A 27,300-nucleotide genomic window follows, 5' to 3' on the forward strand; every position below is an offset into this window, starting at 1 on the left:
CTTCGACGTTGTTCTCAGCACAAGACCCCCACCCCCGCCCCGGCCACCGCTGTCCACCCTCTGCACCTTCTCTCGAGGCCTCAGTGCCAGGCAGAGGCTCTGCACATCGTGCCCAGGCCTGCTTCTGCCAACCCCCGGATGATGGGTCAGCGTCATGGCTGTGGGGACACGGGCCGCTGTCCCCACATCTCAGAAACCATCTGTATTAGTTTCCTAGAGCTGCTGTAACAAATTAGCACAAACTAGGTGACCTAACACAGTAAAATTTTCTTCTCTCACAGTTCTGGAGGCCAGAGGTCGTCCAAAATCAGTATCATTGGCCCGAAATCAGGTGTCGTAGGGCTGGGCTGTGCTCCCTCCATGGGCGAAACCATTCCTGCTTCTTGAAGCTTCTGGGGGCTCCGGGTATTTCTTCGCTTGTGGCCGCGTCGCTCCAATACCTGCCTTTGCTTCGTGTGGCCGTCTCTCCTCTCTGAGGATCTTTGCTGCTGGATTTAGTGCCTCCTGGGTAATCTAGGATGATCTCCTCACCTCAAGATCCTTAATTACATCTGCCACGACCCTTTTTCCACGTAGGGTCCCACTCGTAGGTTCTGGGAGGTGGCGTATCTCTGGGGCCACCCTTCAACCCACTTCAGCATCTTTGCTCATGCACGATGAGGGCAGGGTGGGCTTCTGGCTTCTGGGACGAAGTCCACTTGTCCAGGGCGGGGACACCCCAACCAGACCACGTCTGGGGCAGGTGGAGGGAAAGCTGGGCTGCCCTGCTCAGACCTGAGGTCTGGCCCTCCAGGCTCAGCACCGGGGCACATGAGCTACCCAAATCTTTGCTGGCTGGAGCTGACCAGAACCGACAGAGAGATGGAAAGAGACTCAACGGTGAGGACAGAGCCACTGGCCAGGGGTCACGGGGCCACGGAGGGCAGAGTGTAGGCGGTGTGACCCGGTGGATGGGCCCCGCCTTTCGTGGACTCGAGGTATCTGCCAGGCCCCTGTGCCCTGCCTTCCCTGCCAAGGCCCTAGGCATGTGGCCTGAGCCTGGTTCTTCCTCCATGAAACACTCTTCTGGGGCACACACGTGGTGGGGTTGGGGCCTGCACCCTGTGGTGTCCTGTCCTACACACGTGCCTTCTCAGCTGCTTCACCGGGGCGGGGGGGGGGGGGGGGGGTGTGGTGGCTGAGACCTAGGGGGAGGGGCTGTGCCGGGGTGGCAGATGCGCCGCAGAGCGCTGGCCAGGGAGCCAGACCGCCCAGGTGCAGCGCTGCAAGGAGGGGCCAGGCAGCTTTGAAGGGTAGTCCGGGTCCCACGGCCTCCCCAGACTGGGAGCCTTTGTAAGAACATCTGGAACACGGGCAACAGGCAAACTAGCCTCCGGATTCGGAAAACCAAAAACGTGATCCCAACTGTGCCACGTGTGTGTTCCCTGCCCCCGCCCACAGGCCCCTCTCTCTTTCGACCCCCACTTCCCACCTCTGCCCCTCCCCAGGCTGCCAACAGACCACAGGGGTGGGGTCCGTGCCAACCTCGAGCACTGGCCCTTCTGAGGGCGGCAGAGCGCCTTTGCCCTGCCTGGGGCCTACTCATGGGCTCCAGCGGCACCTCCCCCGTGTCCCCTCCCCTACTGGCCGCCACCCCAGCCCAGCTGAGCACCAGGAGGCGGTGGGAGGTTGTGGGAAAGACGGGTGCCCGCCATGCCAGGCCCTGAACAGACACACCTCCGCGTTCGCGGAGCCAGGGCTCTGGGACAGGACGTGAGTCGGCCGGACCCTGCATCTGGCGCTGGGTGCCGCGAAGGCGCGGGAGGAAACACCTGCACCAGACCTGAGGGCCCTCGGGCTCTTGCCTGTGAGCCTGAGTGTGGGGTCCCTGCCTGCAGGTGTGCGCGGAGGCGCCGTTCCAGTCGTGGCTGACGCGGAAACACACGCGGCCCCCCACTCCAGGAAGCAAAGCACATACTCATGGGGCGGGGGTGGGGTGGGGGGGGTGGAGTGCCCGGTGTTGGAGCCCATTGTCCCTGCCAGTGGCCTTCGGGACCCTGGGGGGCGCCCAGAGACAGTCCCCATCCTGCCCCCTCCCCAGGAAAAGACCCAGCTTTGTAAACACAGAAACAACCATCGGCGCGTCGTTCCCCCCACCCCTCCGAGAGTTAAAGCCCGGAAGAAGCAGCAGGGAGCCCGCACCTGCAGGGCAAAGCGAGTCCTTGTAAGGGGGGAAACGGGGCGGTCAGGGCCTGGGGGCGGGGCGGGCCAGTGAGCGCTGTGGGGAGGTGGGGCGCCCTGCGGTTGGACACCGGCCCCTGGGTCCCCGGGCTGGAGGGGCACAGCCTGGCTCAGTGAAGTCCCGTCGCCTCCCTACATGGCCCAGTTGTGACAGTTGTGGCTCGGTGGTAAGGCGGCCAGGGCCCCCCGCCAGGTGAGCAGGCCTGTCCTCCGGCCGCCCCCACGTCCCCTGCCCGGCCGGCGCGGGGCGCTAGGCCAGGGGTCCGGCTGGGGCCCGAGATAAGCGCCGCACCCGCCGCCGCTTCCTGCGCTTCCTTCCAGCGCCGCCGCCGCCGCCGCGGGCCCCTTCCTGTTTTCTCGCGCGGGCGGGCGGGGGCGTGGGAGACAGGGCGGGGTCGTGGGGCAGGGGGGTGGGGTCGTGGGGGAATAGCGCGGGGGCATGGGAGAGGGGTCCTGGGGGATGGGCCGGGTTGTGCTGGCCAGAGCAGGAAGGGGGCGTGGGTCGGGGGCGTGGAAGATAAGGCAGAGGGTGGGGAGCCGTGCCGGGCTTCCCTGGGGGGCTGGGTGCTTGTGCAGAGGTAGAGGGGGTGGAAGGAAGCCGAGGGGGCTGTGTTCTGAAACACAAAGAGGAGGAACAGTGGCGCTCCCATCCCTCCTCCTCCCCAGTCCTGGGCCAGGAACTCCCACACGCTTGGCCAGAACCCGCGGTGGACTGGACTGGCGCCTGCTCCTTGGGGCCCCTTCCCAAGCTTGGGGCAGGAGTGGGGGGGGGGTGGGCTGGGTGGAGGGTTTAGTCTCGCTTGTGAGCACCCAGTTGGGATTGGAGGTCAGCCGCTCTGGAGCCCCGCTTTGCGGGTAGCTGCTCTAGCGTATGAATTTTGGTTTTTACTGGAGTGTAATTTCTTCAGAATGTCCTGTTAGCTTCTGCTGTACAATGAAGTGAATCAGCTCTATGTATACCTATGCCCCCTCCCTCTTGGACCTCCCTCCCACCCCCACCCCCACCCCCATCCCAGCCACCTAGGCTGTCACAGAGCGCCGAGCTGAGCCCCCTGTGCTATACAGCAGGTTCCCACTAGCTTTCCATTTTACACGTGGTAGTGTATTTATGTCAAACCTAATCTCCCAGTTCCTCCCACCCTCCCCTACCCACCCTGTGTCCACATGTCCGTTCTCCACTCTGCGTCTCTATTCCTGCCCTGCACATAGGTTCATCTGTACAATTTTTCTAGATTCCACATATGCATTAATATACACTATTTGTCTTTCTCTTTTGGGCTTACTTCACTCTGTATGACAGGCTTTAACTCCATCCACATCTCTACAAATGACCCAATTTCATTCCTTTTTAATGGCTGAGTAACATTCCATTGTATATATGTACCACATCTTCTCTGTCCACTGTCCTGGCTATTGTAAATAGTGCTGCAATGAACGTTGGGGTACATGTGTCCTTTTGAGCGATGGTTTTCTCAGGGCATTTACCCAGCATATGAATTTGAGGTACTTAATCTACTTGTTCAGACTTGGTCATTAGAGAGACACATTTATGTTACTTTCCTGAAAACATCCACGTAAAACCTTGCACGCGAATGTTCATAGCATCAGTAATCACGGTAGCCAAAACATGGAAACAACCTCAGTGTCCATCAGCTGATGAAGAGATAAATAGACTGTGTTCCTTCCATACAGTGGAATATTATACAGCCTTTAAAAGGAATGAAGTTTTTCATTCAGTTTACAACATGGATGAACCTTGAACACTCGATGCGCAGTGAGAGAAGCCAGGCTCTCAAGGCCACTTACACGAAGTCCAGAATAGGCAAGTCTGCAGAGACAGAAAGCAGCTTAGTGTCTCCCAGGGGCTGGGAGCAAGGAGGACGGGAAGTGACAGCTAGTGGGGACGAGGTTCTTTTGGGGTGATGGAAAAGTGCTGAAGTTAGTGCTCATAGTTATACCACCCTGTGAACAGATTAGAAACCACCGAGTTGTCCCCTTAGAAGTGTCTGTAGGTGTTGGAGGCTGTCAGCTGAGCAGCTGGACTGTCCAGCGTATTTGTCCGTCAAGTGGGTGGACAGTTCAGTTCCTCTTCGCCTGCCCAGCCTGGCCTTGTTGGGGGCGGGTGTGTGAGCACGGCTTTGCTCCTGGTGTGGTGTGTGTCTGGTTGTGTGTGGGGTGTTCCTGAGGGTGTCGAGGTGATGATAGTGCCTACGGGGGAGAGGGGTGCACCTTACCTGCTCTAACCCCCCCACCTCCTCCTGTGGGCGGCTTGCTGGGGAGAGTTCCACACCTCGGCTCAGGTCACCCCCAGGCTAGGCTGGGTCCTGGGTGTGGGAGCTGTGGCTCAGGCCAGGCCGGGCTGCTAGAACTTCCCGCCAGGAGCTGGGTCGCCTGGGTCTGTTCCTGGCGGGCCTGACTCAGCGGGAGCTGGGGGTGGGGACATCCCTTCTCTGACCTTAGGGGAAGCAGGTGGGTGGAGCCGGGGGGTGGGGGGCAGGGGAGCCTGACCCGGGGCTGGAACCACCCAGGCCCTGGAGCTGTAGTCCTGCCTAGGAGGGCGGCCCAGCCTGCAGGGCAGGTTCCTTGGGAGGGCCCCAGGCATGGTGCCCACCTGAGGCACTCTCTGAAAACAGCTGCCCTCCGCATGTGTGTGTGCGCGCGCGCGCGCGCGCGCGCGCGTATGTGAATGTGAGTGTGAGTGTGTGTGTGTGTGTGTGTGTGCGCGCGCGCGTCCCCAGTCCTGATTCTGCTCCTGAATGCCCCCAGCCCCTGGCTCCAGGGACTTGGTCCAAATTGGGACCCCCTGACCCCCCCATGCCCCCCCCCGGCATCCCACGCTGGCACTGAGGGAGGGTCTTCTGGGGAGCAAGCTACTCGGCCCTTCCGCACTTGGGCAGTGGGGCCTGTGCCACCCCAGGCACCCTGAGGCCCCCATCCTCCTGACTCCGAGGGTGGGGTGAGGAGGATGTTAGAAAGCTGTCCACGTACATGAGAGACGGCCTTGCCTGCCCACCTGCAGCCTCTCTCCATGTGTGTCCACGGGTGTCTCTGGGGTGGGGCACAGGTGAGGTGATGCCTGCGCCCAGACAGGGGGGCCCTCTGAGGGTCTGGTCACATGGCTCTAGGCGGTAGGAGAGGCTGGGCTGGTCTTCCCTTCCCCCTGCCCTGGCCAGGGGGTTGGGGGAGGAGATGGGAGGGTCTGCCCCCCAGGGTGTGGCAGGGGGCAGAGGCTGCTGGAGTCTGGCGGCTACAGGTCCCCATCTGTACAGAGACCAACCCCACGATGGGGGGGGGGGGGCGCACCTTGGCCCTGCTAACCCAGGGCTCCAGTGGGTGGGTCACCTGTCCCCCTACCAGGGGCAGGCCCAGAGTGGGAGTCAGGGGCCATGAGAGCTGGGTGTGCACACTCATGGGTGATGTGAGCCTTCGTGCGTGAGCCCAGGACTCAGCATTGGTGTCTCAGAGCTGCCTCCCACCATGACAGATGCGGCTGGACTGGACCACCCTTGTCCCTTTGGGCCTCACTCCCTGCCTCTTTCCTGTGTACCAGCACTGTCCTTGGTGTCCTGGGGGCCATTTCTGTCTGTGCCTCGACCCGCCCAGGGCTCCTCTCTCCACCTGTGAGTCCGTCGCCTGCCCCCCCCCCCGTCAGCTTGTCTTTGGGGTCTCCGGGCCCTGCTCACCATGAGGTGGGGATGGGGGCCCAGGTGTCACTCCCCGACTCCACCCGCCGAGGTGTGGGGCTCATTCCCGCTAACAGAGAGGTGATGTCCCCGTGCCTCTCAGAGGCAGGACACCTGTAAGAACAGCCCCACACCCTGTTCACCTCTGTACACACGCTCAGGCAGCAGACCCATGTGCACCGACACCCAGGCTGACACACAGACACACGCATGCGCACACAGAGTCTCAGACACCCTGGGTGTCACACAGTCATCCTCATGGAGGGTCATGTCGAGTCACATGGCCACACTGTCACAGCATCGCAGCCATGCTCGGAGCACGCGCACACACTTGCTCACACGCACTCACACGCAGCTGGATTCAGGCTCACGGCAGCCACACAGCAGCGCACCTCATCACAAGATGCCCGCGCCCCGTGGCGCACGCACTACATCAGAGCTGTCAGAGATCAGCGGGACCCCCCCCCCCCACATGCTACTGGGGCAGGCCAGGCCAGAGGGACACACGACCTCTCATCTTGGTCTGGAAGATCCGTCAGGCCCTGAGAAGGGTGTGCGTGTGTAGAGCCCTCACTTCGGGACCCGGTCCCAGGAGAGAAGAATCGCCCAAGGTGATGGTTGCCAACTTTCCCTGAACCCATGGGCTCCCCAGTGAGGGGGCGCTAGTGGAAGCAAGGAAGCCGAGGGAAAACAGGGTGTCTGGTCCTGCTGGGAGAGGGCCCAAGGCTAGTGTGATGGGTTCCAGAGGTGGAGGCTCGAGACGTGAGGCCTGAGCTCCCCTGCTCTGGTCACTGACCGCGTGTCACTGGTAGAGCCCGCACACGTCACCCTGGCAAGCAGTGTGGATTTGTCACGGTGCTGCCCTCTCTGGGGACACTGTGTTGAGAGAGAATGACGGATGGGAGTCCCAGGATGCCATGTCTGCAGACAGGCGTCAACCCCACCAGCCTCCTTCAGAGAGAGGCGGTTCTGGGCACTCACTGGGCTTGGAAGTTGTTTTCAGGATGAGATGAGGATGGTGAAACCCGGGTGAGGGTGTGGAAGGAATTTCTGGGTGTAGTCTGACCGCTATGAGGCTTGAGTTAAAATGGGGGTTGGGGGGGTGGAGACCTGGCAGGGTGGGGAGTGCCCACACCCCCTGCCTCCCATCGGCTGTCTGGGGTAGTGTCCTGGAAGGGTGGAGAAGTGCATGCTGTGGGGCCCAGCCGCGAGTCAGGCTCCCTGGACTTTGGAGGGAAGGGCACGCCCAGGGCCCTGGGGGGGACTGCTCCCCACCCCCAGCGACCACAGACGCGGGAGTTCCGAGGAAAGGAGAGGCGCTTCGTGCTTTATTGTGGCCTCGCCTGGGGCACCCAGCTCCCGGCTCCTCCTTTACAGCAAACGAACGTTATTTAAAGAGCCCTTGCTACATTGGTGCTTTGCATCACTGAAACCCCTTGCAAGAAAAAGTTTAATTAAAAATTAAATATGTTGTTTCATGTATATAAAAAAGGCAAAGTAAAAAATACAGCCTAGTTCTAGAAAATACACGGCAAGAAAAGGATTAGGCGCTTCAAAAACTTAGCCCTGGCAGGGCCAGCCCACACGTCCTAGGCCTGGGCTTCCCGGCCAAGCCCCGGGACGTGTGGGGACCGCCCCGTAGGGGCGCCCTCCGCCCGGCCAAGCCCCGGCGTTGCCGGTTCCTGCGGGGCTATGACGAGTAGCGGCAACTCCGCCTGCGAGAGAGACAGAGCGGTGACACGGTGACACGCGGCGCCCCGGGCGGCCTAGCCTGAGATGCAGGCGCTGTAGTAGACAGCGGAGCTGGCGTCGGACAGCGCGGCGATCAGGCTGCTCTCCTCCGGGCAGGACATGGCGCGCGGGCCCAGCTTGGCCAGTGCCACGTGGTACGGGAGCCCGGCGGCGTCGGGGCGAGTCCGGCCGCAGTTGAGGTACTGGTCGAACTCGGTCAGGTCCACGTCGGCCCACAGGTCGGCGGCGGGCCCCAACGGCTCGGCGCCCTCCAGCGGCGGGGCCTCGGGCGGCGGCGACAGCGGGCCGGGATAGGGGCCTGGGCCGGGCACACCCGGGGCGCCGTAATAGAGGCCGCAGAGCGGCGCGGCGGGGGCGGGCGCGGTCCTGAGCGCCTCGGCCGAGGGCGCCCCGAAGCAGCCGCCCGGGTCCCGGGGCAGCTCGGCGGGGCCGTAGGGCGCACGGAAGGCCCGCAGCGCACAGTCCTCGGGCGCCGCGGGCGGAGGGAAGAAGGCGGCCTCGCCTGCCTCCAGGCCGTCCAGCGGCGAGCGCTCGGGCGTGGGCAGCCCCAGGCCGTCGAAGTCGGCGCCCAGCGGCGGCAGCTCGCGGAAGGCCCGGGCCGGGCCGGTGGCCGCGGGAAAGGGCTCGGGCGGCGGCGGCGGCGCCAAGCCTGGGAGCAGGAGGCCGGGCTCCAGACGCCGGGCCTTGCGCGCCTGCTTCTTGCGGCGCGGCCGGTACTTGTAGTTGGGGTGGTCGCGCAAGTGCTGCACGCGTAGGCGCTCCGCCTCCTCCACAAAGGGCCGCTTCTCCGCCGGGCTCAGCTCCTTCCACGCCTTGCCTGCGGGCCGCGGGCGCGGGTCAGCCGGGTGCCGTCGGGCGGGCAGGCGGACCGCCGAGCTCCGCGAGCGCCCTGGAGTGAGGTGCCCCCGCGCCCCGCCCGCCCCAACCCCCCACGTCCCCGCCCCCGCCCAGCAGCCACTCACCCAGCATCTTGCTGAGCACCGCGTTGTGCAGGTCTGGGTTCTGCTGCGCCAGCCGCTTGCGCTCGTCCTTCGCCCACACCATGAAGGCATTCATGGGCCGCCGGATGCGCGACTCGTCGGCCGCCTGGCGCTCCCCGCGGCCGGCCGGGCTGAGGCCATAGCGCCCCGGCTCGGGGCTGCGCGGCGGGCTGCGTGGCGGGCTGGGCGGCGAGGCTGGCGCGGCGGGCGCGGCGGGCGCGGCGGGGGCGGTGGGGAGGCCACGCGGCTCAGCGGCGGCCCCGGGGCCCGGGGCCCATGCACAGTCGCGGCGGGCGGGCGGGTCGTCCTGTGCGCCGTAGCCGGGCGGCGATCTCTGCATTCCAGCTGGGCGCGGCCTGGGCGGAACGGAGCGCGGGAGCGCGGAGGGTGGGCAGCGGGCACGTCGGGGTCGGACGCGTGGGGCGGGTGGGCGGCGGTAGGGACGGCGGTGGCCTCGCGCCGGGTGGGCGCCCAGATATAGCGGCGCGGGGCCAATGGGCGGTGTGGCGGCCGGGGCGGGGCGGGGCGTGGCGGGGCGGGCCCGGGCCGCCCCCTCCTCCCGGGGGCTCCCTTTCTTCTCGGCCCGGCCGGATTCCGCCTCCTCTGCGCGGCGCCCCCCGCACCCTCTGAAGGAGAGACCCCCTGAGTGGGAGAGGGTGGCTGATGTGACCCGAAGCTTGGCAGGGGGCGTCCTCTTGGGGGCTGTCAGGCTTTCAGAGACGAACCCACACACGCAACGAGTCAGAGCCCCCGGGGAGGAAGTGGGGAAGGCTGCCTCCCCAACCAGAGGGTGGCTCCAAGGGAAGGGCGCCTTGGGAAAAGCAACTTGTGTCTTGGGGGAGCTGCTCTGGATAACCCCGGGGCATCATGCTCGCCCACCCTCCACCCACACGTGGGACTTTCAGCGCTGAGGGCTTGGAGACCCTCCGCCAGCCCGGGCCTGTTCACGGGGTTAAAGGAGAAGACGGTCTCCGTGTCCCCCGCCCCACTCCCAGACCGACTGGGAACCGGGCCAGTCGCAGCTGAGTAAGGGGACGGAGAGCGTAGATGCCCCGGACCCATAGCAGAGCCGGAGGGGAGGGGTCCAGAGTGGGTGGAGCCCCGGGCCTCCTCTCCCTTCCCCGGGCCTGATGGGACCCGTAGTAGCTGGTTACCCAGCGGGCCAGACCAGCGCTGCAGCAAGAGAATGAGGCTGGACCTCGAGTTGGGGCAGATGGGGGGAAGAGGGGCCTTCCCCTGGGCCATCCGACCCCAGGGGGTTTCCAGAGGACCTTCTAGCCTCCTTGCAGTCCCCTCCCACCCCATCAGCAGGAGATCTGGGCTGCAGACATTGAGGCGTCCTCCCCAGGGCAGGCTCCTTCCCTGCCCCTCCTGCTGAGGGTGGTTCTTTTGGGGCTGGGATGAGTTTTCCCTCCTGCACATCCATTCGTAGCTTGGGAGCTCTGTAGCCCCACTACCACATCAGGAGCCCCACCCCATGTGCTGGGAGCTCCACGGTGCGTGCGTGACCATAGGTGTCGGTGACCCTGGGTCTGTGTGGCCAGAGCTTCTGGGTCCTCTGTCCCTGGTAGTCCCTCTAGACCACAGTCAGTGCTTATGAGTGGGGTGGGTCCCCTGTGGGTCTGACAGCTCGCCCCAGCGGCTACTCCGGAGCTGTCCTGGGGAGAGGCCAGCGTGCCCGCAGGGGTCCTCTGGGGGCCGCTGGGCGTGCACCCTGTCCCCAGGGCAGGTCCTGTGGTGTAGGCCTGGGTGGCTTCCAGGTCTCCCAGGCCCTGGCACCTGATTCATGGACGCTGACCCCATGCTGGGGCACTGGGGACAGTCAAGGTGGGTCCTCTTGGGTCTCGGGGGAAGACTGGCTTTTCCTGGGAGGCAGGCAAGAACGGGGGGCCTGGGGGTGGACGGGTGCACAGCCTCTCCCAGTGCTGCCAGCTCCCCTTTGACCAGTGTAGGTGGGTGGACTGGGCAGCCTGCAGGGGTTGGTGGGGAGAGATGTGTGAGGAACGCTCCAGGCTGAAGGATGGGTCCAAGGGGCCAGCACTCGACAGGCCTCTCCCTGCAGCCTTCTGAGTGTGGTCTGGGTCACCAGGGCCTGGCTCAGCCCGGGCAGCGGTGGGTCTGGGATTATCATCACTGGGCTTGGGAAGGAGGCTTCCAGGTTCCTCTGCTCAAGCGCCCTACCTTGGGACGGACTTTGGGTTCCCCTAGGGGCCCTGCCTGGCCCCCCGCAGCCCCTGACAGCTGAGTTGCTCAAGCTGCTGGGAGCGCAGTGGCCACAGTGCCCAGAATTACCTCACCACCAGTGCCCACCCCCCAGGATGGCCACTTCTCCTGGCGCCAGCCAGTGGCCCTCCCTCTTGGCTGGGCTGTGGAACTCAGGTGTCCGGCTGTCACGTCCTGTGGGCCAGGGCTGGGCAAGGCAAGGGGAGCGTCTCCTGGGGTAACCACCCACCTCCTGGGGGTCAGGCTACCCTTCCCTGTGTGCTGCCCGGCAGGCACAGGGCCGGTGGCTCTGGCCCGTGGTCCAGTTGGGGAGACAGAGGGGTGGGAGCTGCAGGCAGGGTGGCCTTGACCTTGGAGCCTCGGGGCGGGGGGTTCCCCCTGGGGCTGTAGGAGGGCCGGCGTGGGTGTGGCCAGTTGTGCATCCAAGGTGTGTGTCTGTGCATCTGTGTGTGGTCTGTGTGTTCGTGTCTGTCTGCCTGGGTGTGGGGGTGAGGCTGGACTCTGCCATGGGGACATGGGGCCCCGCGGGGAGTAGAGTGGAGGTTTGGCCCTGGACACCCACCAAGGGAGGGGTTCCCCAAGACTTCTCTGGCTACCAAGCTGTGGCCCCTGATCCATCCACAGTCTGGGGGCGTTCCTACGTCTCCAGGACCCCCCTCAGGCTGGCCTGGTCCAGGTCTGCTGCCACCCACCCTTGGGGGGGCCCTGTCTGCAGCCGGCATCTCCCCAGACAGAAGGTGGGAGGGCGGGCAAGCTTGCTCTGTGAGCGGGGTCTGGCCTGGGCGTCCAGTGGACACTGCCTTCCTGGCCCTCCGCCCGCTCCCTCCCTCAGCCTGGACTGGACCCCTAGGCTCTGGTCGAAGCCTGCAAGGGATGCTGGGTAATCCGCTCGGTGGCTCTGAGTGGGGGCTTGGCTGGGCCCTGGGGGTGGCGGACCTCCCAGGCGCTGCTGCCCGGGGCATAGACCTCACAGGCTCCCAGCCGCCCAGGCCTGGCTAATGCAGGGGCAGAAGCAGGGGCTGGGACCAATTACTGAGTCCGGTGGGGCAGGACCCTCCTGCTCCCAGAGGGCGGGAGTGGGGTCCCCGTCAGACGCTCATCCAGGTGGAGAGGTCTCTGGTCTCCTGACACCTCGGCTTTGGAGCCAGGCCGCCCAGTTCAGACCCTTCCCTGTGGTCCTGGAGACCAGGGCTCCAGGACTGGCCCGGAGCCTCCGGCTTGTTCTTGCGGCTGCTCCAAAGGCTGGAGGCGGGTGGGGATGGGGGTGGCCTCTGGGGAGGGCACCCGATGGCCTAGAACCCAGTGGGCACACGCCCAGCGGCAGGCCTGGTCTTGGAGGACCCTGGGGCTCAGGCCTGGGGCTGCAGGCTCGCCCCACCCATGCTTTCCTGCTCAGCCCTGGGGTGCCGGGCGCAGTGTGCAGAGGGCCACGGGGCTATGAGGGAGCTGGCACGGTGCTCACGCTTGCAGGGCAGTGCTCTCAGGAGTGCTGGGGTCAGTGCACGGTTTGCCACCGTCGTGGGACCTGGGAGTCCCAGAAGAGCTGGGCGCTGCGGGAACTAGGGTGTCAGTGTGCTCGTCGGGTGCCCCGTGGGCCTCTTGGGCGCGTGGAGAGAATGGTACCATTGCAGGTCCAGGGCTGTCGCGCAGGGGTCGGGCGCGCCCCTGAGTGCTTTGGGCCAGCAGGAACAAATGGGGGGGGGCTTCTCTGGGTTGAAGGGGCCTTGTGGGTGGGGGGGTGCTGAATGCAGCGTGTGTGAGGAGGACCCCGTGACGGTGGCTTCAGGGGGGCAGGCGGGCTGTGGGCAGTTGGCTTAGGTCGCTTTTGTGGGCGTCCCAGGTGTTGGGGTCGTGAAGAGGCGTTTCCGAATGCCGGGCTGCTGTGAGGGAGGGGAGTCGGGGTGCTGAGCCCGGCGAGCCCTGGGGCACCGCGGCCACGCTCGTCATCCAGCGACCTGCGTCCTGTGTGGGCCCCAATTGGTGCTCAGCGGGGGCTCCGTGGGAAGCTGGGGCGGGGGCCCAGGCCCCACTTGGTTTCCACGGCAACAGCAGGGAGGAGCCAGGAAACACCAGCTCAGGAAGGAAGGCCGCAGCTGAGAGGAGGGCCAGCCTGTTTGAGCAGGCGCCAGACACTCTGTCTGTCCAGTTGTCCGGCCCAGCTGGCCAGCCAGGCCCCGTGTTCCTGCCTTTGGGTCCACCCCCATATGCCTCTCAGTCCGGGCCCCGGGCAGCCTCTGGGAAGGCTGTCTGTGCTCAGACCTCGGTGACCCCGGCCCCAGTTCTCCAGGGATGGTGCCCTGGTCCCCCTCAGGGGCTCTTGGTGGGGCAGAGATGGGGCTCTCTGCGTGTCCTGCCTGGGGGACTGTGTGTTGACACACTTGCGTATCCCGGGCTCCCACCCCGACTGCCCTGCCCTGGGCTGGCCTGGCTCGTCTTCTCGCCTACTGGGCTCTGGTGACCGTTCTCATTGGCCCTGGGAAGCATGGGAAGAAGGGGCGGAGCCCCCCAGGTGGTCGGTCACTGGCCCACGGGGCCTGGTGGGCACGGCAGCTGTGAGTTTCTTTTCGGCTGTTGCCCTGGCTTTGGTGACAAATGGCTTTGATGGTCCAACCGGTTGGGGCTGCCAGCTGGCCGGGGGGCAGCCTGCGTTCCTGGGGACCATCTGCCCCTTCCTGCTCAGGGGCAGGAGCCATCCACTCATCCGTCCATCGATCGGTTATTGACCCCACCGTGGGTCAGGCCCTGTTCCAGGAGATAGGGCTTTAGCAGCGGAACAAAGCAGCCCCAAGCCCTGCTTGTGGGGAGTTTCCGCTCTGCTGGAGAGGGAGCCGATCAACAAATCCACAAAGAAGTCAGAATCCGGACGCCAGGCTGTGGGGAGAGAGGGCTGCTCACTGCCTGCCCGTTCGGGAGGTGACTGTGGAGCCAACCCTGAAGGAAACACGTGAAAGCAGTGAGGGCACACGTGGGGAAGAGTCTTCTGTGCGGCGGAAACAGCACATGCAAAGGCCCTGGGGCAGGGACCTGTGCTGGGGAGGGAACCGGGCGGGCGTGTGGGGCCTGGGAGGGCCTCGCTTTCTTATCTGAAGGAGACTTGGCGGCTTGGGAGGGTTTTGAGCAGAGGAGGGGTGTGACCTGGCTTGGCTTTCCACAGCTGCTGTGTGGAGATGGGCCTTGCAGGCAGAAGGATGGACTCACCAACTCACCACTAGGAGAGAAGGGCAGGGGTCTGCTGTGGGAGTGGGGCTGGCCAAGGTCACCTCCCAAGGCCTGGCTCCGCGGCCCCCAGTCTGCCTCTCCCAGGAGTTTCCTTTGTCTCTCTCCACCAGGGCAGGGCTGGCGTGCCTGAACTGCAGGAGGCACTGCCTTGGGGACCCCTGTGAGTCAGACCCCCTGCTTTCACCGGAGCCCCTGACCCTGCGGCTGCTGGGGCCCCTGTGGAGGGGGAGGGTGGGGTGGCCGCCAGGCTGGCGGGCTGGCAGGGCAGGGAGGGCGGTATTTCTGGGAATTGTGTGGGGGAAGCGCATTGTTAGAGCGAGCCTGGAGCAGGCCGCCAGGGCCGGCTGCTGCTGGCCTCTGGGGGATGCCTCCTGCCTCCCCCAAAGTTCTGCCTCTGGGGGAGGGAGCTGGGCCTGGGCCAAGGCTGTGGGCTGGGCTGGGGACTTTCCGCGAGAGGCTGCTGGGGGCAGCGGTTCTTCCCATTCTGCAGACTGGGAGACCGAGGCCCAGAGAGGGGGCGGCTGGATGGCAGAGCCGAGATATGCGCTGGCACATGGGACAGGGGACTCGTGCTGGACTTGGTCCCTGGTCACTGCCCTGCCTGACCTCAGAGGCCGGGATCTGAGGGCGGCCTGGATGGGGTTGGCTGGGGTCTGAGCTCCACAGAGCCCCTGTGGTGGGGAACGGCAGCCCCCAGGGTGGGCTGGAGGATCTGACGAAATAGGGTACGGAAACAGCTGGGTGCCTGTGTCGGGGGAGAGCTGCCGACAGGGTGACCGGGGAGGGGTGGGGGCTTCTGGGGCTGAGAGATCTCCCCGCCCCACCCCCGTGGCCATGGGGAGACGGGGAGCGGTCTCCGTGTGAGTTTGGCGGCACTGGCCTTCCCACCGAGGCCCCTGCCCCAGCCAGAAGGGAAGCACAGATTCGACCTGCTGGGGTCATGGCCGGCTTTGGGCGGGCAAGTGGTGGGGGACACAAATAGAAAAATTAATGGCCTGAGCTTCCGATGTTTCCGTGCACTGAGGACGGGGGAGGGGCAGGCCTCTGGGCCAAAGGTGCAGCACGTCTCTTGGGGGATGGACCCTGGACGCGTTGCTGGGATATCCCCAGACCCCTGTCAGGGCTGTGTCTGCCCCCTCAGAGCCCCCAGGACAGGGCCAGGCTCCCTACGTCGCAGGACTCCTGAGGGCAGACCCATGTATCTCTCGCCATAAAGGGGTCAGGCGTGGAAGACCCCTGCAGGAGGGGACACAGCCCTAAGGGGGAGCTGGGGGGTCAGCCCCAGGGTGGGGGCAGGAACGGGGCTTCTACTAGGCGCTTCCCTGGGGACCATCGCGGGGACGGAGGGAGGCCCCCTGGCGGTGGACTGGTGGGGTGTCCAGGAGGGCATCCTGGAGTAAGGGGGCTGGGTGGGTCTGGGAAGGTGAGCTCGTCTGTCCCCCACCCTTGGGGGCTCTGTCCCTGCTCCTTGCTGATTCCTCTTCACCTCTGACCTCTAATCGGGAGCCGTGCCCCCACCCCACCCCTGCTCATGGCTCACAGTCTCCAGACACGGCCTGGTACCTCTTTGTTGGGTGCCCCTGGCCCTCAGCGCTCCATGCCCCACTCCTGCCCCTCCTGGGCCCGTCTCAGGAGGAAGTGGAGGGGCTGGGGGGTCGTGGGGACGGGGCCCCACCTGATTCTAGGAAGGTCTGTGTGTCAGGGCTGCAGCCCAGAGTAGCAGGCAAGTTGGTCCCGGGCTGGCCTCTCATGGGGTGGGGGGTGGGTGTTTTTGGGGCTCCCCTGCTTGGGGGTGGCCAGAAGGTGAAGGTGTAAGTTCTTTCCAGCTCCCCCCAGGGTGCCACGTTCCTTCCGTTACCCAGTAGGTGTCTGGGGGCTGGGATGCAGCAGAGGGTGGAACTCAGGCCTGGTTCTTCTGGCCGGCCGAGCAGTCGGGGGAGACAGACGCCTCACAGCCCCTGTGCGTGTGACTTGTACTGTGCCCAGCGTGCACACACGTGGGCAGCTTCACGCATCCCCCCCACGTGACTCGGGTGGTATGCCAACTCCCTGGATGCAGCAAAGAGGACGTGGGGTCTGGAGCCCCGGTGGGCACCCTGTCGTGGGTACAGCCAGGCTCGCCGTCCTGATGTCACCCTACAGGCACCGCTTTCTGAGGGCGCGGGGGGGTCTGGGGGCCCAGGCAGCTTGCTGGGGCACGTTCCTTGGAGGAAGAAGGTCCCAAGTTTGGGTAGGGTCCGAGGGGTCTCGGGTGGGCCGTAACTGACCTGAGCAAGGTTCTGGGGGGTGTGAATTCATGAGGGGCCCTGGGACCAGGGACTTCTAAGGTGGGGAGTCGGGGGTTTTGGGGTTGGTCAGTCAGTGCTACCCTGGCCAGGGTGGGACCCACTGACAGACCCCACACGTGAGGGTCACTCTCCAGGACCAAACACAGCCCCACCCGGGCTGCTTCGAGGCTGTGGCCAGAACCAACTGGACCTCCTGGGGGGTGGGGGAGGGTGGTGGCCACCTGGCCCGCAGGCCGTCTGTGGCTCACTCCTGCCACCTAGCGGCCTCTTCTCATTGTGGGACCTGCAGGACACAAGGCGGGTCACCCGGCCCGGACACTGCGTGGGGGTGGCTTCCACGTTGGACTGCACCGTGTCAGGGCTCAGGGCTCCCGTGACGGGGCGAAGGGCCGTGGGCCGCAGGTCCCCAGCTGCGAAGCACCCCACCTCCCCTGCCACGCACCCCCGCCTGCCTGTCCACTCCCCCTTCCCCATCACCTGCCCTGCCCGGGCCAGGCTCCCCAGGCTGGGCCCTCCTCCCGCAGGACGCCCCGCCTCCTGGCCACTCTTCTCGAGCGCCATGGCGTCTTGGTCTCCCTTTGTCTGCAGCCTCGGTGGCCTTAGTCGAGAGCTTCTGAGACGTGTCAGGCCCCTGAGGAGCTGTCTCTGTGGCCCTTGCCGGAAGCTCCAGAGGTAGAGACCACCTGGCTTCTCACGAAAGAGGCCGAGGGCCTGAGGTGGGCGGTCTGGGTTTTGCACTGGCTGAACCAGGGCAGGGCCTTGGTGCTCAGCTGACAGCCCCTCCTCGCCTCCCTGTCCTCGCTTTGGTGCCCCATCGCAGGGCAGCGCACAAAGTAAGCCCATGGGGTTACCATGGAAACCAATTCCACTGAAACACAGTTACCAAATTATTTTCTAAAATGTGTGATGTAGAACCTAGTGCTTCTCTATCGCTGCAGCTCCCGGCAGTGACAGCAGTGAGCGTCGGCAGGACGCTGGGGCATCAGCAGGATGGCCGTGACACAAGGTGCCTCCAGTTTGTGCTGTGGTCAGCCCCAGCCCTGCTGCGGGACAATACGTGTCCCCTAGAGAGCAATGCAGAGGCGACCGGGAGTCTTTCCCACTAGTCTTTCTGCCAGGGGGCTGGTTCCTGACCCGCAGGTTGACACCCTGTCCTATTCTCCCTCCCACCCGACCCAGTCCCCCTCCTCAGCTCCCAGACCTGCCCTGTCTCCATCTCTGCCCACCCCCACCTCCCCAGGTTGGTCCCTGTCCCGCGGCCGCCTCTGTCCCTCTCGGCAGCTTGGATCCGGTCACAGGGGCTGAGGTACAAACTCTGCAGCCTTGGAATACAGTCCCCAAGCCCCTGCTCTCCTCTGTGTGCCCAGTGTTCAGTGTCTACCCGGCTGGCTCTGCCACTTGAGGAGAAAGGACAAAACCCCAGGGCCCCACCCCTGGGGGACAAGGGGCAGGGCCCTTCCTTCTTAACCAGCTTCTAGGTCATGCTTTAGAGTCTCTGTGGCTTGAAACATCCAACCCAGTCCCACACATAGAAGCCTCCCTCACTCAAAGCCAGGACAGAGGAGGCTGCCCAGCTAGGCCTCCCCAACAGGCAAAGTTAAGCTGATTCGAGGACTGACAGGAGGAAATTCCTCCTCCAAGCACCACGACAGGGCATCCTGAGATGCTGAGCTCAGCCATGGCTTCTGACAAAGGCTAGAGCACAGGGGAGAGCGTGTCAACCACACGGTCAGCAGGCAGCAAAGCACTCAGCCTCTCCCCTCTGGAGTGGGCGGGTGTATCTCCGAGAAACCTCAAAGCAGCTTCCGGTCCCTAAGATTACAGTCAGAAAGGTGAGCATCGGGAGAGGCCTCTCAGAAGCATCACCTGGGCTGCCAAGAAGGGCTCGTGCCAGACAGTCCAACCCTGGCAGAGGCACCAGTTGAGGCAGGGTCTGGGCCATCAGCACAGCCCGCAGGAGTAGGTCACTGTTACGGAGCCAGCCTCGAGGCCAGTCCCCATCTGATTTCTCCGCAGGGCAAAGGAGGACAAAGTGCTGAGGGTTGGGGGTGGGCATGCAGAAACCCCGGAAAACCAGCCTGAGACCCTCCGCCCCTTGACCATGCTCCGAGGGTCCCCGAGGCCACAATCCCGGCCAGAGCGCTCAGGAGGTCGGGCAGCGGCCCCGGGACAGCGGAAGGTGGCGGAGGAGGGCTCATGGGGCGGGGAGAGGGGACGGACCCCAGCGTGCCTTTGCGGCCCCGCGCAGTCGGACCCTGGCCGCCCCCGCGAGGTGTTGGGAGGAAAGCGCGGGTTCGGCGCCGCGGCCCCCACGCACGGCCGCGCCCAGCGCGGCCGCAGCGCCCTCCGCCGGCTAACCGGTCCACTGGCGGCTGCCCGCGTAAGGACTACACTTCCTAGGATGCCCTGCGCGCCCCCTGGCTCCTGGGAGTTGTGGTCCGGGGCAGGGCGGGCGCGCGCGTGGCGGGCGGGCGCGAGAACTACGTATCCCAAGATGCAGCGCGGTGCCGCGGGGGCCGGAGGTTTGAACGGAGGGTCTCCCGCCCGTGGCGGGGCTGCGTCTGCTGCGGCGGGTGCGGGAGGCTGCGGCGGCCGGGGCCGGGGTCCGGGCCGGGAGGCCGAGGCTGGCGCGGCGGGCGCTGGGGGCGGTGCCCCCGAGGCGATGATGGGCAAGGAGGAGGAGATTGCGCGGATCGCCCGGAGGCTGGACAAGATGGTGACCAAGAAGAGCGCGGTGAGGGGCGCGGGCCGCCAGGACCCCGGGACCCCCGTCCCGCCGAGCCCCCGCCGAGCCTGCCGAGCCCCCGTCAGGGCCGCGGCGACCACCCGAGGGGCAGGACGAGACTCCGCCCCGGGAGAGACTCCCGGGACACGGGGAGACCCCCGCCGGAGGCCGAGACCCCCGCCCTGGGCCAGCCCTGCCCTTCACCTCGCACCCACGGCAGAGGCCGCGATCCGGTCTGAACCTTGTCCCGGGAGCCAGCCGCTCTGGACTCAAACCCAAACTGCCAGACTGAGACCCCGCAGGCCTGGGATCCGCCCGCTTCCTCCCCTCACTCCGGAGCCCCTCGGGAGGCCGGGCCGGCGGAGACCCTCCTCGGCCCAGTCCCTCCAGGCCCTGCGGAAGCCCCGGCCCGTGCAGCCCTGACTGGCCGCCCCCCCACCCGCGTCTTCCTCCTCCCCAGCCGGGGCATCCTCGAAGTCCTCCAGAACTCCCCGCCGAGCCCCATCCCCGACTCAGAGCCCTCTGTCCCACCCTGGGTCTCCCACACCCATTCTCCGCCTTCGAGAGTTTGGAGTGTGAGAGTGGACCCCCTTCTCCCCTGGAGCTACAGCGCCCCCCTACCTCTGCCGGGCCTGGGGCTGCGGCCCCCATCATCTCATTTTCACCGGCCAGCCGGCCAGAGGCCTTTCTTGTCTGGGAGGCCCTTTTTTTCCTTGTCTGTTCAGTCCTCCAGGAACCGGGTTGCCCTAATAAATCCTCTCCCGTCCTTAGCCAGGGCTCAGCCAGCAGCTACCGGGGAGTGGGCAGATGCGTAGGCGCCCTTGGGAAGGAGCCCTAGGAAGCCCTCAGCCTGGCCTGGGAATACCCGGGCGCAGGACTCCCCCCGACCCCCGCGACCAGCTGGCCCGCTTCTGTCGTCCCTCGGCCAGTGAGCCTCTGGGGAAGGCTGTGCCCGGTCTCGGGCTGGTGGCGGTAGGGGGCGGACAGCACATGGGGCTTCAGTTTCAGGCCCCTCTCAACTTTGGACCTTGGTGATCTGGGTATCCTCGCAGGGAGCATCTTTGGTGGGTGGTACCTGCCTCTAGGGAGTGGAGAGGAGTCCTGCCGGCTCCCTGAGAGGCTCAATAAACGCGACCAGCTCTCCCCAGACTGAGCTCCTGGGGCGGGGCCGAGGGGTGGTGGGGGCCGTGAGGGAGGGTCAGCTGGGGTCTTGAGATGCCTGCCCCACCACCCCAGGGCTGTGTGCCTGCACTGGTGGTTTGGGGGTGACTTTTGGGCTGAGCATGGTTGAGTCTGGGTCTTTGGACAGGGTTCTCCCCCGGGGCTGGGAAGGGGGCTGGCTCCCACGCTTTCATTCATCCATCAAGCAGCAGCGCCTGCCCCAAAGCCCGCATGATGCTCTCACCCCTGGGGCTGTGGGCAGCACAGAGCAGGGATGTGGGAACGTCTATGGCTGTTTCCAGAGATGACCAGAGAAAGAAGCTGCTTCCCCTCTGAAGGAGACAAAATAAATGCGCCCCAGCTGGGGGCAGAGATGGGCCACGGAACCCACGGAGGGCTGGGTCGGGCCAGGCAGGACGGGGGCAGGGGGCATCAAGGTGGAGCACCGCATGGATGGAAGCCCAGGGGAGAATGAGGAGGGGGGACAGGTGTGGACTGGGAAGGGGGCTAGGGGGCTTGGGGCGCCATGGAGTGGGGGATGAGAGCTAGCAGAGGCTCCTGGTGGGTCCCAGTGCCTTTGAGGCCCCTTGGGGGAGTTGGGGGCCGTGACTGGGAATCACGTTTATGCCCCTCTGGTCCGGAGGCCACAGAAAGCTGGCGTTCTGCAGCCCGGGGCTCCGTTTGGGGGAAGATGATTGATCGCCGAGTGGCGCTGTGCCCTCGGTTCTGGTGACCATTTGTCCCCTCTGAGGAGCTGACTACAGGGCTCGACTCTGTAGCCCAAGGGGCAGGGCCCGCGGGGGTGACGAGGGGCAAGCTGCAGCCTGAGCGGAGATGCCGTCCAGATCAGGGATGGGGCAGGCTCTGCCCCTCCCACGGCCAGGCTGCGGGACATCTGAGGCTGTCGCCCCTTGGATGGCTGCCTCCTTCATGTCGTGAGGGAGACACGCACACGTGAAACCACACCGGTGGGTTCCGTGAGCCTTCTGTGGAGGAAGGCGAGGCGGGGAGCGAACGGGGTGGCGCCGGGCTGCTTGCCGTCAGCGGGAGAGGCCTCTCCGAGAATGTGTCATTTGCACAGAGCTTTGGAGGGAGAGTGGGGCAGGCGTGTCGCTGGCAGTGGGAGCAGCGGGTCCCGGGGCGGGCAGCTCGGCCCCCTGAGGGCCCTGGGGAGCTTCGTCTGCTGTGGAGCCGTGTGGCCCCTGCGTGTGCGGCTACGAGGAAGCAGATGTGGGCAGGGGTGCCGGACAGAGAAGGGAGACGGGGTTCTGGCACAGCCGTCCAGGCGAGGTGACGCGGCTGGAGGGAGTGAGCAGGGGGCGTGGGGTGCACGTGAGGGGAGCAGAGGTCCCTGAGGGCTTGGCCCCAGCAGGCGGCACTGAGGAGAGGCTGCCTGAGCCACGTGGGCGGGGGATGTGGGACCCGGCAGGTGCGGGCGCCGCCCCTGCTGAGGATGGGCTTCGGCCCTTTCCCCTGACGGCCCTTGGGGGCCCTGGGCTGGGGTTAAGTGCACAGCTGCTCCCTTCTCATGCCTGCCTTCCCTGGGCATCTGACCCCAGGTGGATCTCCAGACTGTCACTGCCTCGTGTTCCCCCAGCCCTCGTGTGTGGGAGGAGCTGAGCTTGCCCACTGAGACTTCAAAGTCATTTATGAGGGTCCTCCCTTCTCCTTCCAGGAGGGAGCCATGGACCTGCTGCGGGAACTGAAGGCCATGCCCGTCACGCTGCACCTGCTGCAGGTAGGGCCCCGTGTGCCCCGTCCCCCAGCTCCCAGGCACCTGGCAGAGCTTCCTGCTCCCCACCCCGGCCCTTGGCTGGCATGAATCCCTGCCTCTGAGGAGACTGTCCCTTGCCTTTCTCTGTTGCTCCACGAGACGGGGGGGGGGGGGCATTCAAGGGCAATCCGCTGTGTTCCTCGCGAGGTTCCTGCACATGGGGCAGTAACCGTCGGCGGGGGGCATCCACCTCCCCTCGCTGGTGCCCAGCTTGCCCTGTGGGAGTCACCGAGGGTCTGTGGGGAGGGTCTGACCGCTGCCCCCAGCCTGGCCGCTTGCCTTGCAGTCCACCCGCGTCGGCATGTCTGTCAACGCCCTGCGGAAGCAGAGCTCGGACGAGGAGGTCGTCACGCTGGCCAAGTCTCTCATCAAGTCCTGGAAGAAGCTCCTGGGTGCGGGTCAGGCAGCCTAGGCTGGGCGTGGGGGCGAGGGGCACCCGAGACGCGCTGGCCCTTGGCAGACTGTGCTGTTCCCGAGCCAGGGCCACCTGGGATCCAGTCCAGGAAGCACTGGCTCGGGCTGGGAGGAGGGGGCTCCACGAGGAGCAAGGGGAGTTAAGGCTGCGCTGAGCCCTGGAGGGGGGCCTGGCAGAGCTGGGGGAGGTCGCCCAGGGGAGGAGTGTGGGGCAGTCAGAGGGCGGGGGGGAGGGGGGGCGAGGAGGGGGAGGGGGAGGAAGGGGCGTCTGGAGCCCCTCAGGGAACAGGGGCAGCCTCTTTCTAGGGACAGTGGGGCGACTGGGATGCCCCCACTGGACCCTGAGGTTCCCCTCCCTTCCCAGCCCCTCCTGGGCTCTGTCCAAGCCCTTGGGAAACAGAGCTGCATGTCCTGGGCTTCTGTCCAGTCCTGCGTGGCTGTTGGGCTGCGTGTTGGACAAGCGTATTTATTCTGGTGGCATATGGGACGCTTCTCGTCCTGTGGGAAGGTCCCCAGTGCAGGCTGGGACTCCCTCGATGGCTCGCTCTGGGGCCGAGGCCCAGCTGGGGAGTGGCCATGCCCGGCCTGCCTGCGGTGACCAGCCTTTGTCCGAGTCCAGCCGTGCCATCCGTGAAGGCCGTCACTCTGGGGGGGTTCTGTACTCAGGGAGACTTTTCAGGACCTTCCTTGGCTGCGGAGAGAGGACCGCAGTCGTTCGCAGGAGGCTGGGGCTGGAGGCAGGGTCCGATGTCCGCTGGCCGGGGCTGTGCCTCGGTGGTGGTCTGCCCCCCTCCCTGGCCCCGCCCTGCCCTCCGGGCCTGCCTTCTCCCAGCCAGCCCTCCCTTCTTTCCCGGCACATGTAGATGCTTCAGACGCCAAAGCCAGGGAGCGGAGGAGGGGCGGGCCTCTGCCCACATCGTCCTCCAAGGAGGCCTCCGAGGCCCAGGACCCCAGGTAGCACGTCTGGAAGGCAGACACACGCCCCGCCCATGGCCCCACTTTCTCGGCAGACCGGGGTGCGGATTTCCAGGGGCTCTGGGTGGGGGCGCTGAGGTCATCAGCCCTTTCAGCTCCTCGGAAGGGACTCTCCCCAGGGTCAGCCTCTTGCTGGACACTTTCCCTCCGGAGACTCCTCTGGGCCTTTTTAGCCCCAAGCATCTGAGGGGGGCACTCTGTCTGCCTGGCTGAGCGGGCCTGTGGGAGCCCGTTGCTCACGTCCCCGGATCCAGGCCCGGGCTAACTCTGGCTACCCACGTTGGCCTGGGGTCTCTGGCTGCCGGCCCCTCCCTCACCGGGGATGCCCCAGGCTGTGGCATGGTGCAGGCTTTGGGGCTACTGAGGCCTCCCTGCTCCTGCCGCCCCCGGGATGGGCTGTGGCTGAGAGGCTGCTCTGCCCTTGACCCCACTGGGCAGCAGTGGCCAAGGGCGAGGAAAAGCTGAGCTTTGGATTCACCGCATGGCTGTGCAGAGACGTGGGCTCATCTGCCCACCTGCACGTTTTAGTTTTCCTCCAGGAAGCCGCCTGCTTCCACTGGCTTCCGTGGAGGTCACAGGGTCACGAGATGCAGGGGTGTGAGAGGAGGGCCGTGGGTGGACAGAGCCTTGTGGACAGGCAACCCATGGAGGGGGGTGCCCAGACCTCCACGGGGTGGGGCTGCCTGCATAGTGGTGCCTGGTCTTGAGTGATCCCTCGTCCCGTCTGCCTCCCCCTGACCTGGCAGTTTGCGTTGGGCAGTGTGGCCCCGTGTCCCAGGTCTCCCTGAGGGTGGGGATCCCGTCTGGGGGTGTGTCTCACCCAGTGATCCTCACTGCCTCTGGCCAGACCGCGTGGACGTGCTGGACCTGACTGTAGATGGGCAGGGTTCTGGGCCGCTGTCAGGGTGGAGCAGACGGGGTCTGGGGGCATCGTGGCTGTGACATTGGCTTTTCTGGGGACCGGCATCTCACGGAGGTGCACGTGGCCCGAGCGGGCCTCTCTCCAGCCGCAAGAGGCCAGAGCTGCCCAGGACGCCATCGACACCCAGGATCACCACGTTTCCTCCGGTGCCGGTCACCTGTGACGCCGTGCGCAACAAGTGTCGCGAGATGCTGACCGCTGCCCTGCAGACGGACCGTGAGTGCCTGGGCCGGGGCCACCCAGCACACCTCGGGGTCCTGGCTCCTGACACACGCTTGATTCCCAGGTGGCCTGGGCCCCACCTGCCTGTGGAGGCCTGAGTCCAACCCCGTGCTGCTGACCTTGGGGGTGGGGAGCCGGGGGTCTCTGGGGAGCAGGACGCCCGGATGCTGCGCAGGCTGAGGTGGGGGGGGGGAGCCGGCAGAGCAGCTGGTCAGGGCTCCTTCTTGCAGATGACCACGTGGCTGTCGGTGCAGACTGCGAGCGCTTGTCGGCCCAGATCGAGGAATATATCCTTTGTGCAGCGGCTTGGGGGCTGCAGATCTGGAGGAACGGCGGGGCCAGCCAGGCTCAGCTCCCCTAGTGGCCACTGTCCTGCGCCTTCGCCAGGGGATTGGGCGGTCGGGTGGGCATGCTCGTCTTGACCAGGGGGCTCCTCCCAGACCCTCTGGGGTCTGACCGGGCCTGCGGTGGGCCTGGGTCCCGGGCCTCCAGCCTGCATTTGGGTCTCAGCCGGGAAAGCGTCAGTTGTCGACGCCCACGTGTGGCTGGCTCTTGCGACACGCCTCGCGAAAGGCCCTGGCTGACCTGGGGGCAGGGGTGGAGGGCGGGGCATCGGCCTCCCTACGGCTCCTTAAACGTCCGCACGCATCTTCCGGGACGTGGGGAACACGGACATGAAGTACAAGAACCGTGTGCGCAGCCGCCTCTCCAATCTCAAGGACGCCAAGAACCCCAGCCTGCGGCGCAACGTGCTGTGCGGCGCCATCACGCCCCAACAGATCGCCGTGATGACCTCGGAGGTGAGCCCGTGGGGGCGCTGGGGGCTGCCCCTGGCGGGCCGCGGGCTAAGCACGCGCCCCTCGCCCCAGGAGATGGCCAGCGACGAGCTGAAGGAGATCCGCAAGGCCATGACCAAGGAGGCCATCCGCGAGCACCAGATGGCGCGCACGGGCGGCACGCAGACCGACCTGTTCACCTGCGGCAAGTGCAGGAAGAAGAACTGCACCTACACGCAGGTGAGCGTCGGCAGCCCTCCCGGAGCCCCGCCCCTCCTCGGAGCCGTCCGTGCCCCTGCTGTGCAGGCCGGATCCCCCTTGCGCCTGGACACGTGCGGTGTGAGTGGTGCTGGGACGGGGGTCCGACAACCTAGTCTCCGATGGGGCTGGGAGCTGCGGTCACCCTTGGGGCCTCCCCCTTGCCGAGGACCCCTGCTCCCCAGTAGGCAGTCTCGGGCGGTGGGTCCAGCCCGTTCGTTCTGGGGCACTGAAGTTTGGGAGCCCAGCCCCCCTGTGTTGCTGCTGGTGGGATGATGGGTGCCTGGTGGTGGTAGCAGGACTCCGCTCAGAGTTGTGGAGGTGGGCCCCAAGAGACGTTGGGGGGCCCTGTAAGAGGAAAGCGGTTGGGGCGACTGCAAGGTGGGGGTTGCAGGGCAGCCTCAGCCCAGGTGACGTGAGGCCAGCGCGGCCTGAGGCCGTGGGGGGCGGGCTCCCCAGGTTGTGACTCCTGGGAAGTCCTGCTCCCTGGGGCCTCCAGCTGCAAGGGACTGAGGCCCTGGGGCTGGGCCCCTCCCACCGTGGCCCTCCCCACAGGTGCAGACCCGCAGCTCCGATGAGCCTATGACCACGTTCGTTGTCTGCAACGAGTGTGGAAACCGCTGGAAGGTAGGTGGGCGAGCCCAGGCCATCCATCCCCAGCCCTGTTCTCTGGAGGAGGGTGTCTCCAGCCTTTGTGGGGTCTGTGGTGTGAACTGGGGGATGGCCATGCCAGCCAGCCTCCTGGGAGCCTTGGAGATGGTGGATGGAGACCCCAGCCCTGCCTCCTGCCCTGTGGGGTCCTGCAGGCCACGTGGCTGGATGGGCGCCTCTCACCTGTTTCTTGCAGTTCTGCTGAGCCCTGTGCATGTGTGCCTGCAGCCTTGGGCCACGGCCAGTGCTGGCCGTCGCCCTTTCCCCATCCTCTGCCAACAGATACGGCTTCTCTGGAGACCTGCCCTTTGCCCACCTGGCCTTCCTCAGAAGGCAGCACACCCTGCCCCCCACCCTGCCTGCAGTGCACCTTTCCGCCTCTTACCCCCCAGTTATTAAATGTTTCTTTTTGCCACTGTTTTTTCCCTAGCCCTTGGTCCTGGTGGGCCATGTACAGGCCTGGGCTTCAAGCTGGGTCCCCCATCCCCTCATCTCTGGTTTGATCTCCCCGACCCCCGCCGCTGCGGAGACAGCCCACCTCCCTGGGGTCGGGTGACGCTGAGGCTTGGCCTGTTGGGACAGCACTGGAAGGAAGAGCCCGCTGGCTCTCAGAGGGGCCTGAGTGTACCCGTGGGAGGGGCAGGGCTGGGCCTGCATAGCACGAGGATCAGGTTGGGGGGGCGGCTGTGGGCGCACAGAGGAGCCGGGGTCTCACGACCTCTCCGGGCACCGCAGCTCAGGGTCCAGGGATTATGGGCGGGAGGCTAAGTCTGGGCCCCACAGCCGTGCCTGCCTGCAGCCCTTCAGGATGCCCCACTGCTCGTGGAAGCAGTGTGAATGGGGGTGGACCCCTGACCAGACCCTCTGCGCCCCGGTTGCAGCGTTGAATCGCTTTACCAAGCAGAAACTCAGGGAACAGGGTGGCAAGTGTGTGCCTTGTGGGGCCTGTGAGACAGTACAGGTGGCTGCCCGGCACCCGGGGTCTCGGGGAGGTCTCCCCCGTAAGTGTCCTGCCCTAGCCGGCCAGCCTCCGCCAGGGACCCTGCCTGCCCAGTGT

General features: G+C 65.9%; 2 protein-coding genes across 8 annotated transcripts; one reads left to right on the forward strand and one right to left on the reverse strand.

Annotated features, from left to right (window-relative positions):
* Positions 1 to 2,346: 2,346 nt before the first annotated feature.
* On the forward strand, positions 2,347 to 26,663 carry TCEA2 (transcription elongation factor A2). Of its 7 annotated transcripts, XM_033839463.2 has the most exons (10): positions 18,612 to 19,099; positions 21,927 to 21,989; positions 22,312 to 22,423; positions 23,303 to 23,393; positions 24,422 to 24,552; positions 24,789 to 24,845; positions 25,204 to 25,358; positions 25,428 to 25,574; positions 26,148 to 26,219; positions 26,440 to 26,663. In XM_033839463.2, exons 1-10 carry the CDS (start codon positions 18,767 to 18,769, stop codon positions 26,446 to 26,448), a joined length of 1,170 nt encoding a protein of 389 aa, XP_033695354.2. In that variant the 5' UTR covers positions 18,612 to 18,766; the 3' UTR covers positions 26,449 to 26,663. The 7 variants fall into 7 exon arrangements, with proteins under 7 accessions (XP_073649311.1, XP_073649308.1, XP_073649306.1 ...); XM_073793210.1 differs by lacking the exon at positions 18,612 to 19,099 and adding an exon at positions 2,347 to 2,413 and having other exon boundaries at positions 26,148 to 26,663; XM_073793207.1 differs by lacking the exon at positions 18,612 to 19,099 and adding an exon at positions 7,702 to 7,834 and having other exon boundaries at positions 26,148 to 26,663.
* SOX18 (SRY-box transcription factor 18) lies at positions 7,203 to 9,103 on the reverse strand. The gene is made up of 2 exons (XM_019951243.3): positions 8,618 to 9,103; positions 7,203 to 8,472 (listed from the first exon to the last, which is right to left on the reverse strand). The coding sequence occupies exons 1-2, from the start codon at positions 8,973 to 8,975 to the stop codon at positions 7,670 to 7,672; spliced, it is 1,161 nt and encodes a 386-aa protein (XP_019806802.1). The 5' UTR covers positions 8,976 to 9,103; the 3' UTR covers positions 7,203 to 7,669.
* Positions 26,664 to 27,300: the final 637 nt, after the last annotated feature.

The sequence above is a fragment of the Tursiops truncatus genome, chromosome 15 (assembly GCF_011762595.2).
Source record: "Tursiops truncatus isolate mTurTru1 chromosome 15, mTurTru1.mat.Y, whole genome shotgun sequence".
Classification (NCBI taxonomy): Eukaryota; Metazoa; Chordata; class Mammalia; order Artiodactyla; family Delphinidae; genus Tursiops; species Tursiops truncatus.

What these genes read in the sequence shown, in the direction of transcription:
- SOX18 (XM_019951243.3), bottom strand. Translation starts at nt 8,975, where the DNA reads ATGCAGAGATCGCCGCCCGGCTACGGCGCACAGGACGACCCGCCCGCC. An exon ending in GGTGCTCAGCAAGATGCTGG is followed by an intron (nt 8,473 to 8,617) that starts GTGAGTGGCTGC and finishes CGCGGCCCGCAG; the next exon opens with GCAAGGCGTGGAAGGAGCTG.
- TCEA2 (XM_073793205.1), top strand. Translation starts at nt 18,767, where the DNA reads ATGCCCTGCGCGCCCCCTGGCTCCTGGGAGTTGTGGTCCGGGGCAGGG. An exon ending in GAAGAAGCTCCTGGGTGCGG is followed by an intron (nt 22,424 to 23,302) that starts GTCAGGCAGCCT and finishes CGGCACATGTAG; the next exon opens with ATGCTTCAGACGCCAAAGCC. An exon ending in GTCGGCCCAGATCGAGGAAT is followed by an intron (nt 24,846 to 25,203) that starts ATATCCTTTGTG and finishes AAACGTCCGCAC; the next exon opens with GCATCTTCCGGGACGTGGGG.